Source organism: Taudactylus pleione, unplaced genomic scaffold, assembly GCF_031769625.1.
Source record: "Taudactylus pleione unplaced genomic scaffold, aTauple2 ptg000687l, whole genome shotgun sequence".
Classification (NCBI taxonomy): domain Eukaryota; kingdom Metazoa; phylum Chordata; class Amphibia; order Anura; family Myobatrachidae; genus Taudactylus; species Taudactylus pleione.
The window spans coordinates 2,509,701-2,525,829 of record NW_028285089.1 but is presented as its reverse complement, the minus strand read 5'-3'; the positions used below and the strand labels follow the sequence as shown (position 1 = coordinate 2,525,829).

The window sequence follows — 16,129 nt, the reverse complement described above, 5'->3', positions numbered from 1 at the left end:
CGGCTTTATCTGCGCAGACAATATTGACTTATAAAGCTTCTACTATTTTACTTCTGGTTCCATTTTAAATGTGTTTTTTTTTTTTTTGCAAAGGTTTAACAAAAGCCGTTTTTTCTGTACACTTTGAAGCACCCACTTTCTCCTTCCTTCTACAGTAGATCAATTTTGACTCATGAACCAAGTGACCAAATGGGCTTAGCAGTTAATATTGCAGTTCCAGCTTTGCTCTACAGTATATGAACCTGCACCAAAACTGTGCCTGGTTAAGTTTTAGCAATGTTTTACTCCCTTCTATTTTGTTTGCCGTCTAAAAACATGCAAGTCGCTCTGCTACCAAGTTACTTTTTTTTTAGTGAAGACATATTACAAAAGCCCAGACCTCAAAAAAAATTCTAACTCATCTCACATTATAACACTTCCTGAATCTGTAATTTACTTCCTTTTTTAATGTGGCTTGTACATATCAGAACTATAAAGATTAACTTTTTCATTTCCACTTGTATGCACAAAAGAGCAGATCTGTAAATCATCTGTGCAACCCTGTAAGTAACTTTGTCCTTTAACTATTGAAATATTAAAGTTCCTACATCTAGAATAACTGCTTTATGTCATTAGTATTTCATCGCTTTATGTAAACATGTACTTTGTATGCAAGTGCTAACAGATATTAATAAACTGATGTATAAGGCATGGGAGGTTACCTTAAGTAAAAATTTGCATAGTTTTTCTGTGGTAGACTCTGGGTCACATATTTCATTGTGGGGTTTCTCGCCCACAGTGTCTCAGTGCCCATTAAGATTATTTGCTCATCTGAAGCTAAATCTTTATAAATATATAGAAAACCATGTTTTACAATAAATTTGTCTCCCAGTGATATCTGTAAATAATGAATAAAATGTATGTACTTTCATACACTTTACACACTTCAAAGAGCAATAGGTTACAGCCTGGAATTCTGAGAACCAAATAGTATAAATAACAAGACACTGTAAAAATGTCCTCTGGAGACCTGAATCATCACTTCTGCTGACTACAGATGTGTTCTCATACTCCTAGCCACAATACGCCATGCAGCCAGAGAAGACTTTCGTGTATTTTTTGTGTGTGTGTTTTAGTTGCAAACAGATGCGACAAACTGCTTCAGGAGACTGATTAATTGGATATGCGACACTTGTATATCTGTGTGCTACTGAATATGTTAATAAGCACAATGGACCTTGGTGTGGGAAAAAGCCGTGAATCGTAGAACTCCATATACAGGCTCAGTCGAGAGAAAAAGAAGCTTGACGCAAGCTGGCGCGCCGGGAAGGGCTGTTTGGCAGGACTGCAGCAATCGTGTATGAGGACACATCTGTAAACACCAATGTTTGGTTAAAATGTAACAATCTGGAGTACTGATGCTATAGATCAAAGGCTTCTAAACTTGTTTTCTTGCAGCCTTGTATTAAGAAAATTATATTGGTTGGAGGGCCACAAAATTTTCTCTCAGTTAGCATCCCAGTATTTAGGTAAGGGTTCTTTGCAGAGTAAATATTATTCTAAGAAACAAGAAAACTAATAAAAACCCCCCCCCCAAAAAAACAAACCTTGAAATAAAAATATTTATAATTATTTTGGATTTAAATTAAGCTCTACTAAAGTGAGATGCTTAATATGCCACACAGGAGTGCCAATTGAGAATACACCACACCATAATGCAGCCCAATCCCCTCCCCCCAGCTGTGAAATGCTTCAATTGATAATATGCCAGTCATGTACCCATCTGGGAATATGACGCACAGAACGCCCCCATTATATTCTCAGAGCCCTCTCAGTCACGCCCCTTCATATGTCATCCCCATTTATATGCCTGCCTCAGACCACAATATAGTTATTTATGTCGACATCGGGGCATATTCAATTAGACGCGAAAAGTCAGAAAGGTTTCGTCTGTTGTACTTTTCGCCAACTTCGCGTGTTTTGGAGGCGAAAACTTTTTGTGCACGGCCCCGCTTTTCGCCCTATTCAATCCCAAAGACGCGAAAACGGGAGTCGGCGAAACGCATACAGGAGAAAAGTGCTGTCAGATTTGGGGAAATCAGCCTGACACCCCCCCCCAAAAAATGCACTAACATTTGGGATCAATGTAGTTGCCCCCGAATAGACCTACTGATTTGGGGTACTTAAATGCTCTCAATAGCTGCTAATTAGCATCTTTGCACAAGTGGTGAAGATTAGCATTTAGGAAGTTTATTTGGTGAAAATAACTAGTCCGAGTAAATTTGGGGTCCATGAAACTGGGTGCAAGCATGGTTAAAAATCGCAAAAGTGACGTTTTCAAAAACGTGAAAAACGCACCTTCAGCAAGTACCTGTAATCAAATAAACACCTCCCCATACTTGCAGACCCCCCCTTATTTCGCAAGTTTTTAAGTTTGTACATCAACTTTGATTATTTTCGCCCTCTTTTTCAATGTAATTTTTAGGGGTGTTCATTTTTGGAGGGATTTTTTTGAACCCCACCTTTGGTTTCCCCACCTTTGCACCCCAAAACCGCAACTCTGCACTTTTTTCAGCCTGGTTTCATAGGCGTATCTTTTTCGCCTATACCAATGCATTGACTTTCTGCCTAGGCGAAAAGTCTTTGGAATTGAATACGGGGATAAGTTTTCGCCTGGCGAAATGACGTCACTGGCGAAACTTTTTCGCTGAAAACGGCTTATCGCAGCTAATTGAATATGCTCCATAGTCTGAATGTTGACATTCACAATATCACACTGTCAATAGTACGTTAGTGTTATTTTTAGGGTTGAGAATTAAATACTGTAAAACTACTACTTCTGAATTCTGAAATTTTCTACCATACCCTCTCAGAGTCCACCTCCTCAGTCATGCCAACCCAGAGCTCGCCTTCTCTTGCCTTACTTACCTCACCAGCGAGGTTTGAAAAATGCACCATCCGTCTCTGCATGGCTTCTTCGAATCTGTCCATCCAATGCCACTGGCTTCAGTCACAGATATATCACCCGTTCCATTAAAAAGGCATTATATTTGTGACTGATCACAGTATGCCACATTTTAGTGTTGCTTAGATTACAATATGCCACTTTATAGTGCCCCTTAAGTCACATTATGTCAAACAGTGCCCCCAGTTCACTGCCACACTTACCTGGTCCACTCTCCCCAGTCAGGTTCAGAAGTCTTTGGCGGGCTGCTGCTGCCTCACACAGTCACCCCACTCATATACATACTGTGCACACCTGCACAGGCTGTCTCTTTTCTGTACAAGTTAAAAGTTATTTTTACATAACAAAGAGAGCTTTTGAATTTGACAGAAATGCAATATTTAATAACATGAAACATACATATCTAAAATTCCTTTGCAGAAATATACACACCACCACTTTGGTTTAGATTTGGTATGGATTCCTAATTGACATATATATATATATATATATTCTGGAATTGAGAGCAAGAAAGAAGGGACGCCACATAGTAATGGAAAGCAATGCCAAACCAGGGGCGTGGTTTGGCGTTGCTTTCCATTACTGGTCGAATAGCCGACGGAGTCCCCGGAGACGTTCGGGTGATATTCAGGCTTCTTCATTTTTATTACTTGCGGTGGTATCTGACCGCTGATTGTGGTACGCATATTCATTGAACGAGTTTTATGTCCGCTGTCTGCAATAAAATCTGTTTTACAGTTTCATGTACTATGTGGCGCCCCTTCTTTCTTGCTCTCAATTCCAGATAAACCAATACCCGCTTGGATCCGGGTTTTAACGTGGGGAAGACGCCGGCCTGTGTGGTACCTGTGGCCTGTGCTATATCTGGCGTCTGTGACACAGATTTACTTTGTTCCAAAAGTCCATTTATTTATTGGATTCTAAAAAACTTTTCACAGTATTATATGTGTTTATGCATTGATTGATTGATTTGCGCACTGAATTTACTGTATTTATTTATATATATATATATATATATATTATACTAAGATAGAAAGAGCGGTCCAAGAGATTTATTTACAAATTGGACCATCCCACAAATAACCCAATAGGCAACTGTAGGAAAACAATGGTTCTTTTTACGAATACAAATTAGTCCTTTTTTTTTTAGAATTACAAAGTCCTCTTCTAATAGAACAGATTCAGCTGTTCTCTTCCTTTCGTGGAATAACCACAAGGACTCCTCAGTAGGAAGAAGGATGCCAGTATACTATTCCTTTCTTTGGGTTGTACTAAAACACACCCTCACACCAGAAATCATCCAGGACAGACGGGCCCAGAGGCCAAAATGAGTAGGATTAAAAGTAAATATTTGTACATGAATGTTTTAAAACATACGTAGTTAGTGTACATCCGATATTTTCCCTTTTGGTGAATGCTCACCCACAGGGATAAGAAAACAATTCAACAAACCATGTGACCCAACGCGTTTCGTCCTTAAAAGCACTTCATCAGGGGTATGTCTTTAAATAAAGACATAATAAATGGGTGACTCACAATGTAAGGTACATAATGTTTTCATATTATGATGTAAAAAATGTCTCATTGGATCATTACATATAAACATAAATGGGACATTTTTTACATAATATTATGAAAACATTATTATGTACCTTACTTCGTGAGTCACCCATTTATTCTGTCTTTATTTAAAGAAATACCCCTGATGAGGTCCTTATAATCTGTAAATAATCTCTTGGAGCGCCCTATCTTTTTTTTTATTTTTGTCGGACTTCACACTAACGGGGTGTCCTTTGGGAGCTGCTGCTTTCATATGAATGTATTATTGCTAGTTTTAGAATACTTGAATTTAAGATTTAGCGCAATCTCTGCACATATATATATATATATATATATATATATATATATACATACATACATACACTTTACTATTCAGAAAAAAAGGAAAAATCCATCTTGTACAAACCCCAATGGGAGTAGCCACTTGTAATAAGTAAAAGGATACAAAGTGGCTACTCCCAATAGGTTTTATACAAGATGGATTTTTCTTTTCTTTTTTTACATACACACACGTCAATTAGGAATCTATACCAAAGTGTGTTATTGTGTATATTTCTGCAAAGGAATTTTAAATATTTTTGCTTCATCTTATTAAATATTGCATTTTTGTCAATTCAAAAGCGCTCCTGAAAATAACTTAGCTAATATTAAAAGCTGGAGTATAACAGATATACTCTGTAGGAGCCGCTTTTCATAGAAGGTAATTAATTGACATTATTAAATTTATAAGCGGGTGATTTCTATCTTTTGCGATTGTTTTTGTGTGTCTTTTCTGTGCTTGGCCCACCCAGTGTGTCCGGGTTGCAAGGCTGGCTGTGTCACAGCACAATTGTTAACTAGTTGTAGCACACCAGTTAAAAATGACTGCTCTATACTTTGAACATGCTTCACACAAAATAAATTGTTAGTGCACAAGACTGACTTTGTTCCCACATGTACAAAAAGGTGCAGACAAGGTTCCAACTTATTAGCCCAAATAAGGGTTTTTTAGAAGATCTGAACTACAGAATCCATTAGGGTGTTGGACATGTAAAGAAATAACACAAGGGCTTTGTATTTGCAAAGTTATGCACTCATTTTGTGGCACTAATTAAAAACTCATTTTGATTTGTAAAATGTCACAATATATTTAAGCGCAAAAACTGCTACTTCAGTCTTCTTACATGAAGAAAATAACTAAGATACTAAAAATATTTATCACCTGCTAATATGAAATAAATCATGTGTCAGTGCATTAAAACAAGTGGTCAGAAGAGTTTTCATAAATTTGTGCCATTCTGAAGCACAGGAAGCCAACACAATGATCCGTGCAGTACACATTTGTGCTTTTAGCTTTTATTCAGTATTGCAGTATTTGTATTGTAATTTTATTGGGGTGGATGGTGTGTATTGCGTTTCCTCTGAACTTTGTTCTAGATACGCTCAACATGAGAATCTTCCTGCAACAGACTGACACCAGCGTCTTTGCTCGTTAAAATTTAGCTCTGCAAAAAGATAACATTCAGCACATCCCCCTCCCATCTCTTAAGCTGGGTACACACCAGCCAATCCGCTGTTCTATCTGACGATTGGTAAGTTCATACACACTTAAGGGGCACATCCACTAGACAATCTACTCCCTGTCCAATCTCTAAATGATTTTCCCTTGATTTTTGCCCTTGAAATTTTTTCAGTTTTAACAATTTGCAAAGACCTTTAATAGATCTAGTGAAATTGACCTGCATGTTCAGTCGACTGACGAGACGATCAAACAACCAGCGGGAGCGCGCATCGTTGATCGTTAATGACCAAACACTGCTCACGATTGAACGCTAACGACGTCGTTATTGTTCAATCGCCTGCTAAAATAGTGTAGTGGATGCCCCCCTTTACCAATCGTCGGCCCGATGGGCAGTCATTTACATGCGAGCGTCCAGTTGAGCTGTCAGTCTCCGACGGCCTCTGCAGCAAGTGTACGGGCGGTCAGCTGAGAGCAAGTACACACAGCACGAAGCATCAATATATCTGCAGATATAATGGGCATCGGCGCAGTATGTCTGTGTACGACGTCATTCACAGACACATCGTCTGTACACACTGGCCTACGCACACATGATATATCAGCTGTACAACTGAACGTCTGATATATCAGCCAGTGTGTACCCAGCAATACTGTACCTGATGAAATTCCATGTGCTCCTGTTAACATTTTAACAAGTGACTACGGGATTTTGTAGCCCCACCCATTGCATCATCTCCTACTTGACAGAAAAATAAATAAAAAGATGCATATGTTAGAAAGATACAAAAATAAGCATATGTTACTCACATAGAGGATATATGTGCTAAAAGCTATGGAAAGATAATGTATAATATGGCGTAGAAAAAAAGTAAAATAACTACTTATTTTTCCTAGGCAAGCGATTCAGTATGAACAAAGAACAGGATGATGAATCAGCAGAGAAAGAATCTAACAACTACCTCTGGATAGCAGGTTTTCTGGTTGGAGGAATTTTAATACTTATGCTTCTAGTAATAGTAGGGATCATATTATGGAAGCATTTTAAAAAGCAAAATACAGCTGACCAGACTTGGGCAGGGCCACCCCCACTGGCAGATGACCATATCCAGGAAGATGGTGCTTCTAAGATGGATAGATGTATCCTAGGTAATATGCCACTTCCATGCATCAGCTCAACTGAAATACTACCTAAGGAACCCAGAATCTCACAGGACAGATACTTAGGTGAAGAGACAATTGAGAGAAAAACAGCAGACACAGCAGCGATTAGCACACTAAGTATTTCACCACCAGTGCCCATGAGCCAGGTGCTTAATGAGCATCTCACTGAAAATGATTCAAACAAAGAGACCTTTCCACCCCCTCCACCCCACATCCTGCAGGAGTTTCCAATGCCTCTACAAAGTGATTTTGCTGCACCTGATCTAGAAGAAAATTCCTTGCAACCACCTCCTCTACTGAATTATGCTCAGCAAGATGAAGACAGCACACAGATGACATTAAATCCGCTAACAGGCCAGCTTTGTGACATTAATATTTCTCACAATGATACGTTTGATGACCAACTTCTGCCACCACCTCCAGCAGATTTCCTCTGAAGTGGTTTGGCAATAGAATTGTTAGTACCTTTTGCTAGCATTTTTCTACAACCAAATTCACCCAGCTACGTATGATTGGAAGTAACAAGAAGCTCACTTAAGCCTGATATTGTGAGCTCTGGTATGGTATGTGGGTGAAAACAAACTTAAGCAGCAGGTATATTCACTCTATGTTTAGGTTATCTAGATATTCGCTTTTAAAAATTTAAAACTGGTGGAAAGAGCAAGTAATTAATATAATTAATATCAGTACATAAAAGCTCAAGTAAGGTGTAGGTGCAATTGCATTAACGCTCACATACAACTAAGACCACTTTAATTTTCAATGCAGTTACTGTATAAATCAGTGAAACTAAGCACAACATATTGAAGAAAAAAAAAAAAAGGTATAAAGAATACATTTCTGGGGTTAGTCTTATAATAATGGTGGCTAATAATGCTACTGTTATGGCAAATGATTTGCAATGTAAAAATGTGAATACTTTTTTTTATTTGCCCCAATATTTTTTAATAAATTAGACTGAGATTAGACTGCTTGCGGGATTGGCTATGCAATGTTCCCAATAAAATTTGAGTCAGCACTAGTATCAGCTCTGCAGTCCTCCGAATAGCTGATCAGATGGATGCAGAGGACCTGCTCACAGCAGCACAATGCAGCTGAAAGACACAAGCAAAACCACCAGCAGCAAGCTACTGTGAGAGCTGGAAAAATGCCCACCAGCTAATAGCATCCTTTTTATTAGCTATGTATTGATTCTGGATGAGAAAACCAAGTGGTAAGTTTTATTTCTGACTATAAACATTAAAGGTCATAGGATGTTCTGTGCATGCCATGTATCTTCCATTTGCTGCAGTAACACTAGAAGCCTGTGTTTCACTGAATTAGCATCTCAAAGGAAACTTGCAGCAAAATAGCATATTTATGCCTTTTATATGCTTAATATGAATTGTGCAAAGGTTAGTCATAACGTTAAAATGAATTGTATAATAACGACTTTGACAAAGCTATGCAGTTTATACAGCTATACACAAAATTGACATACTATTACAAAACCTGAAGTTTGAATTAAAGCTAGTTGTCGTATCCACGCAGGGAATGCAACTATAATTTGAGACAACAATGACAATTAAATAATATTATGATCTTATTAAATAAGATTTGTGTAAAAACTATCATTTCATGGATATGTTTATTGTGTCCATGTTAAAAGGGGCTACTCTTAATTTAATTGCAGGTAAGGATGGTATACCAAATCAGACCCTCACCAGGACTACTGATTCTCTTATGTTCTGTATCATACGTTTTCTGCCTTTGCCCCTTGAAGTGTTCCTGCTACATAAAACACAGGAATGTAGACTGCTCTGGCAGAAGCCTGACTGCCCTGCCACACGGATTTCAAGACAATATCACACACCTGAACTTGTCTTACAACCGCTTGTCTGATTTAGATCATCAATTGTCTCGATTCACTAATTTAAGATCCCTTGACCTTTCCCACAACATGCTAAAGAACCTCCCTTCTCATTTGCCCAGATCTCTCTGGGAAGTGTATGCTGCAAACAATAATATAAAAGTGCTTCATAAACTGGACACTGCTTACCAGTGGAATCTAAGGGTGCTGGATGTCTCCAAGAACAGCCTGCAGAGGACAGTCTTCATTAACAATACACTGATTAGTCTGCAGTCTCTGAATTTAAGTAACAATCAACTCTGGACAGTTCCAACAAACATGCCCAGCAACATACTACTAATTGATTTGTCCTATAATTCTTTAATACAGATCCTACCGGGAACACTGGTGAGAATGCCCAAGCTTCAAACACTGTACCTGCACAACAACAGATTTGCTTATATACCAAATAATGCTTTTCACCACCTGACTCACGTTAAGATTACCCTGTACAACAACCCATGGTCCTGCAAAGACACACAGAACATCAACTATTTGCTGAAGTGGGTGGAAGAGAGAAACAATGTCGTAGGCTATCAATGTGCCAATGAAACCAATAAACATAGTCCTAAACATCATTCAACTACAAATAACGCACCAAATAAGGTCACTAGTGATGACATCCCATTACTTACTACAATTCATACTCTTTTCCTGGAGGCTCAAGAAACTAAACTACACAAGAAAAAGAAATATCCAGAAGTTCTAAATGCACCGTACTTCAATACAACTGACATTTTGCTTGCAAGTACAGAGAGCAATCTATTCATAGATGAAGGCTCTGGAATGATCCATTTAGATTTCAACGACTTTGGAACAGAAATGGACAATCACATAAACTCTAATGAAATAGAGGACATTGAAACAAACGACCCCACTATTATGCTGAGCTCTGATAATACAGCACACAATGGTCCGGAGGTGATCACACCAAGCACTCCCGTGTCTGTAATGATACAAGCCACAACTATAAAACTAAATGCTCATGCACCTTCCACAGAAGCACAGAAATATATGTGTATTGCCATTTCCTTTCTATTACTCCTCCTTAATTTTAGAACTGTGTAAAGGCATGTTATGAACATGACAAGAAAAAGTGAATGCAACACTGTCAAAGATAAAAGATGACTTGTAAAACTAGCTTTGCTTTAATTTACACTGAATGAGACCATTTGAATATCACTGCAATAAAGCAATGAAATCTTCAGATGTAAAACATACAATAAATTTTAAATGTTTTAATCAATTGCATGTTATTAATGTAGGTATTATATGAATATATTACCTTTTTAGCTTAGTAGATACAAATGTAAAGGTATCTTATACATCTCTTTCCAGTGCTAGTGTTACCTATTTTATGGAATAGTGGATTCTTAAACTACAAAGTGCCAAATTAACCTGCAAAGATAGAAAATATGCCTATTTGATATCAAAAGAAAATATTTAATTAAAAGTAAATATTTTTTTGCCTCACTTATGTCACTGGTTACCAATTAATTTATAGACCACTTTTACAAAAATATTGATTGAGCTAGAAAATGCCTTTGTGTAGGTGACAATAAGTGTTAGATTTAATATTACATGTAAAACAAGCCTTAGAGGCATATGTATCAATCTGATTTTTACATAAAATTATGTAGAAACTGCAGTTTCTGCATAATTTTATTTATTGTTGCTATGTATGACATGACAGGAGAGCCGCTTTCAGTTTGTACTATAAAATATTTGCAGAACGTAACTATCTGGCATAGAATTGTGTGTTTTCTAAGAGTTTACAAGTACATAGCTATACACCGGAACAGAGCGCATGTAAGAATCACATACTAAATGGACTCAAAATAATCCAGGTTTAATCATCCTCAAATACGAGTAGACTTGCATGTTTTATCAATATTGATCAGTCCGAAAGCATAATATACAGAGGCCGAAATACCTCTACATCACCAGCTATAATTGCTATTCTACTGCTGCATCAACTGTTTCCCACAGTTCCCGGCTCTAGGGGTGTTCGACCAGTGCGGTCGCACAGGGGCGCTTCCCGTAGAGAGCGCACCCCTCCCCAGCATCCCGATTTCAACGGGACAATACTGTCCCGCTGTTCCACCCGTGGGCTGAAGTGGCCCGCGGGTGGTCAAATCGGGAGGTTGGGGACCCTCACCGCCGTAGCCGTGCGGTGGGTGCCAGACCCCTGGAGTGTGAATGGATGCCACGCGCGCATCCATTCACTGACGGGAGAGGGCTGGGGGAAGCCCAGCCAGTGACTGAGTGCTGGGCTTTACCCTCAGCTTGACATTATTTGGAGGCGTGCCATGCGGGCACGCCTCCAAATAACGTCACATAGGGGGCGTGGCCTATGGAAATTAGGCCATGCCCCCAAATTTTGTCAGAATAACTTCCCTCTATAAGAATTTATCTGACCTTGAAATTGTAATATATTGTGGAGCTGAACGGTTACTCAAAAAAAGTGTACAGATTTTAAAAATGATGATGCTGTTTCAAATGGGTGGAAATAATACAAAAACCCAACAGTGCCAATTTTGAATATTGAATTTAGCAGTAAAACTTGAACTGAACCACAGCTTCCAATCACCAACTTATGTTCACTGATATGGTGCAAGTTCTACAATGAAACCAAGGGGTAATATTACTAAAGGTCTATTTTAATTAATTAAAAATCTATCTAAATCGATCAACGTTGATGTTGATCAGTTTTGGTCAACCTTTAGTAAATGTACCCCCTATAGTCTGATTGATTACCATGGTTCAGTACAAATGTTTAAGCTAAATTACATCTTCATAAATAGTGATAACACCATACACATGGTTATAAATTAACATATTATTTTGTGGTTTAGTTTTAAAGGCCAGAAAATTAAAACTATACCAAATTATTATTTTAGAACTTAAGCAGGAAGACAAATACTCCTAACTACAGCATTGAAACATGATCAAATGCATATTCTCTATTGCCTCTATAAGCGTATAATAATATATATGTATATAATATATAAACATAATATATAGCATTCCCACAAAGCTTCTTTGCAAGGCTGCACGCCCTGCTCCTTTTAAAAATCAAAATGCGCCCTGTCCCTTTACCAGCGCCCTGTCCCTTTACCAGCGCCCTGCTGGGATTGTCGCGCTGACAGGCTGCAGAGCTGTGTCAGCTCAATCCGACTGTCAGCTATTCCCGGTGAGTTAATGCGCACAGCATCTAGTCACACTGCAGGAGTGCTTGGGCATGGCCCAGCATCTCCATGATTGCTGGGCGAGACCCCTACTGTCTCAAGGACATGCCCCCAGCAAAATGCCGCCCTGCTCTCTGGCCACCCTAGAAGGAACACTAAAATATATGTATAGCGTATATGCACACACGTACAAAAAAAGCTTCTGCTGTACAGCGTCATCTAGCCAGTGTCCTGATATTTGGGACAGACTTATATAGAAAATTAACAAAAAATGTAGTTATTTCAAAACAGCACTAACATTAAATACAATGTAACTACAGATCAAATCGCTCTACAAAAATTATTAACTCCAGGTTAAAATCCATATTAAGTTGGTCACCACTGAAAATCATTTGTAACATACACTGAAGTGTCAAGAGTCATGGGATAGCAGTAGGTAAAGGTAGGTGGTGTCACCGTACTGTGATGTCTTGGAAATGCTCAGAACTGCATCAGTTATCTGACATCTCATGAGTCAGTTTGAACACCAGCTAGGCTGCTCATGGCAAGGCGTCAAATTATCGGAGTTCGAAATGGGCATGATAGTGGGTTCCTGACGGATGGGACATTCCATTTCTGAAGTTGTGTTGACATTCCTCGATCTACGGTGTTACAGGTGTACCAGGAGAACCTGATAGAAGGCATTACTACCCACCAAGGACAGCGCAGAGGCCGAACATGGGTGCTTAATGATAGTGACTAGCGGCGTCTGACCAGAATTGTCTGTGGTAACAGACAAGCTACAACAGCTCAAAATAACATCCACATTCAATGCAAGAGGTAGCAGACGCATAACCAGCAGGTCAGTGCAGCGTTCTTTAGCTTCTATGGGATATGGGAGCAGAAGACCCACCAGAGTACCCCTGTTAGCACGACGACACCAGAGGCGCCAAAAGGGGAGGAGCAGGTACTAATTACCCGGGCTTGCTGGAGGGGCACGGCGGAGACCTGGGTCCATCGCTGTTCCCTCCTCCCACTTATTTGTCAGCAGCCCAGCACACGCTGCTGTGTGAGACTGCTTCCGCTAAGCAGCAGTCTCCTCCCCCCTGCCTGTGGTGGGAGCGATAACACTGAAAGCGCCCCCACCTAGATTTGCGCTGAGCTGAGGGGCTCACAGCACCACCCTCCCCCAGTGTGCAGTGCTAATAGGTGTTTTTTTCCCTAAGGAGGCATGACCACACCTCCCTCGATTAAGCCACACACCCAGATAGGAATGGGGCCCAGGCCGGCTGGCTAAGGCCCTGCGTTGCACTGCTTGATGACCATTTGCAGCCCTTTATGGACTTCATGTACCACCACAATGATGGAATATTCCAGCAGGATAATGCACTATGTTATCAGTGCCAAGCTGCCCAGAATTGGTTTGAGGAGCATTCTGGAGAGTTCAGACGAATGGTGTGGCCACCATTTGTCGGAATGGAACCAATAGATCATTATGATGTAATGGAGAGGTCCATTCACAGCCAAGATCCTGCACCTACAAATATCAGGGAGCTGTGGGAAGCTTTCCAGACGGCATGGGACAACTTCTATCGATAGGTCTTCCGTCCACTTGTGGAATCGATGCCACGTAGTTGCTGCACTTTGCCGGGCTAGAGGGGTCCTACACAATACTAAGCATCCATCCCATGACTTTTGGCACTTCAGTGTAAATAATGCCTACCGTATACTGCATTTCTCAGGCGGTGTTTTCCAGGCATTTATCACTCAATTAACTTCTAACAATTTGAGTAGAAGATACAGCTTACATCACTCTACAGCCTGCAGTAACGCTTTTGTTACACAACGCTAAAGAATACAGCATTACATTCATGACCACACCCCATGTTAACACATTCTGTAAATTATCTTATTTTACAAAAAAATGCCTTAAGTGACTGGTCCACTGTAAGAGCCAGAATGATGTAACTGCAACTAAAAAAACCACAGTTGAAACATTAACGGATATTTGGGAAACACCGGAAAAGGATGTGCAGGTGTAAATAAACAGCTGCATGCAGAGCCATTGTAGTGTCCATTTGTATAGAAAGCAGCACTGTTACTTTGTGTTTTGGGGACAGCAAGGGGATAAAGCAGTGTACAGCTGATACGCATTGGTATATAAACCCCCCAAGTATCTAATTGTTAGCACATTGTTTTGCATGACATGGTAAGACCATTGAAAGAACCTGTCAGCTATGAGATATATTTTAAGTTACATTTTAAGGCAGGAGATGTGACTTTCCAAGTAAAATAGATGTATTTGCATGTAACACATGATCTTATCGCTGGCAGGCTCTCTACTAGTTGTCAGACATAGTTAGCAAATAAGGCATACTGCCCAATAGACTTTTTATTTTTTTATTTGTTGCGACTGCCCCTATTTTAGAACAAAGAGGTGTAACTTCATCAAATGTGGGCACGGTTTGGGCAGAACAAATTTGATCCAATTGTGTTTTATTAAAATGTTTGGAGGTATGAACAATGTTGTGCTAAAGATCAATTATACAAACATGTACGTATGACAAAAAAAAAATATTATATACACTTATAGCAGCAACATACAGCCAATTAATATTTAAGATTTTGAAAAGAAAGAAAAAAAATATATTTGTTTCATATTTAAACATATACCATTAAAAACTCTTACTGGTTGGTAAATTGTTTAATTCACAGAGGAAATCACCCTGCATTTTTTTTTTTTTTTAAGTGTGGTATAAAATATTGACAGTTTCTAGATAGACAGTCAAAAGAGATGACACCAGATGGTCGACAGGCAATAGGTTGACACAAAAAGTCTGTAGATCTGTAGATCTGCCATCCGGATACCTATTAAACAGGAATTAAACAGGACTGACTTGCAATATAGTATATAGCTTTGTAAGTCTTACAAGACATTTATACTGTTCAATGTGGAAGTGGATATTTTTGTAGTGTACATGATTGCTAAATGTTATCTTACAGGATGTGATATTCACCAATACTTCTCCTTTAACACCATACTAATCACATTGAGACTAATTTAGTCTCAATGTGATTACTAACTATAAACAAGGCGCTAGTAAATTTGAACGTAAATATATCATAGATATACAAAATATCTAGAGGATAAATTTGCAAGGCTACATGTCACATATAATGACAATGTTCAGCAGCTTTTCATTCTAGTTTGGTGTTCTGCACAACCGTAGCCACCTCTCCATATTCTGTGTGAATCCGCTTCGTATGTTGAATATCCGTGTGCCTGCATGTGAAGGTTCATTCCTCTCACTGTTCTCCGACCACAACAGTCATCATTAGTATTGGGAATTGCATCCACCGCATGCTGGAGATCCATCATAAATAGGCTTCCCAACTGTACCGAATGCTACCAAAGAGCATGAGAGTCAGTCTAAGACATTAACAAAACCTATTAGTTCTGTGAATCCGCATCGTTGCTGCTCAGAAATGCCCATTTCATTGAAAGAGAACTCCTTTGACAAACTTCGCTCCACAGGTGCATCAATGAGCCTTGGGCGCCAATGACACTGTTGCCTTCCCGGGACCACTTTTTATAGGTACTAATCCCAGAACACCCCACAAGTTCTGCCATTTTGGAGATGCTCTGACCCAGTCGTCTAGCCATCACAATTTGGCCGTTGTCAAAGTTGCTGAGATCCTCCTTCTTGCCCATTTTTTCCAGCTTCCAACACATCAACATGAAGAAGTGAATGCTTATTTGTTACCTAATATTTACCACCCTTTGACAAGTGCCATTGTAACAAAATAATCAATGTTATTCACTTCATCTGTCAGTGGTTTTAATGTTATGGCTGATGAGTGTATATATTATTATTATGATCCTTTATTTATATGGCGCCACAAAAGGG

The 16,129-nt window shown here is 39.2% G+C and overlaps 3 protein-coding genes across 10 annotated transcripts in view; 2 read left to right on the top strand and 1 right to left on the bottom strand.

Annotated features, from left to right (window-relative positions):
* NF1 (neurofibromin 1) overlaps nt 1-16,129 on the bottom strand; it is a 297,405-nt gene that overhangs the window by 93,095 nt on the left and 188,181 nt on the right. The window lies entirely within an intron of this gene.
* Nucleotides 509-7,649, top strand: LOC148477837 (uncharacterized). Its single transcript, XM_088456120.1, has 2 exons — nt 509-542; nt 6,900-7,649. Exon 2 carries the CDS (start codon nt 6,914-6,916, stop codon nt 7,601-7,603), a length of 690 nt encoding a protein of 229 aa, XP_088312246.1. The 5' UTR covers nt 509-542; nt 6,900-6,913; the 3' UTR covers nt 7,604-7,649.
* OMG (oligodendrocyte myelin glycoprotein) lies at nt 8,188-10,234 on the top strand. The gene is made up of 2 exons (XM_088456113.1): nt 8,188-8,379; nt 8,839-10,234. The coding sequence occupies exon 2, from the start codon at nt 8,845-8,847 to the stop codon at nt 10,120-10,122; it is 1,278 nt and encodes a 425-aa protein (XP_088312239.1). The 5' UTR covers nt 8,188-8,379; nt 8,839-8,844; the 3' UTR covers nt 10,123-10,234.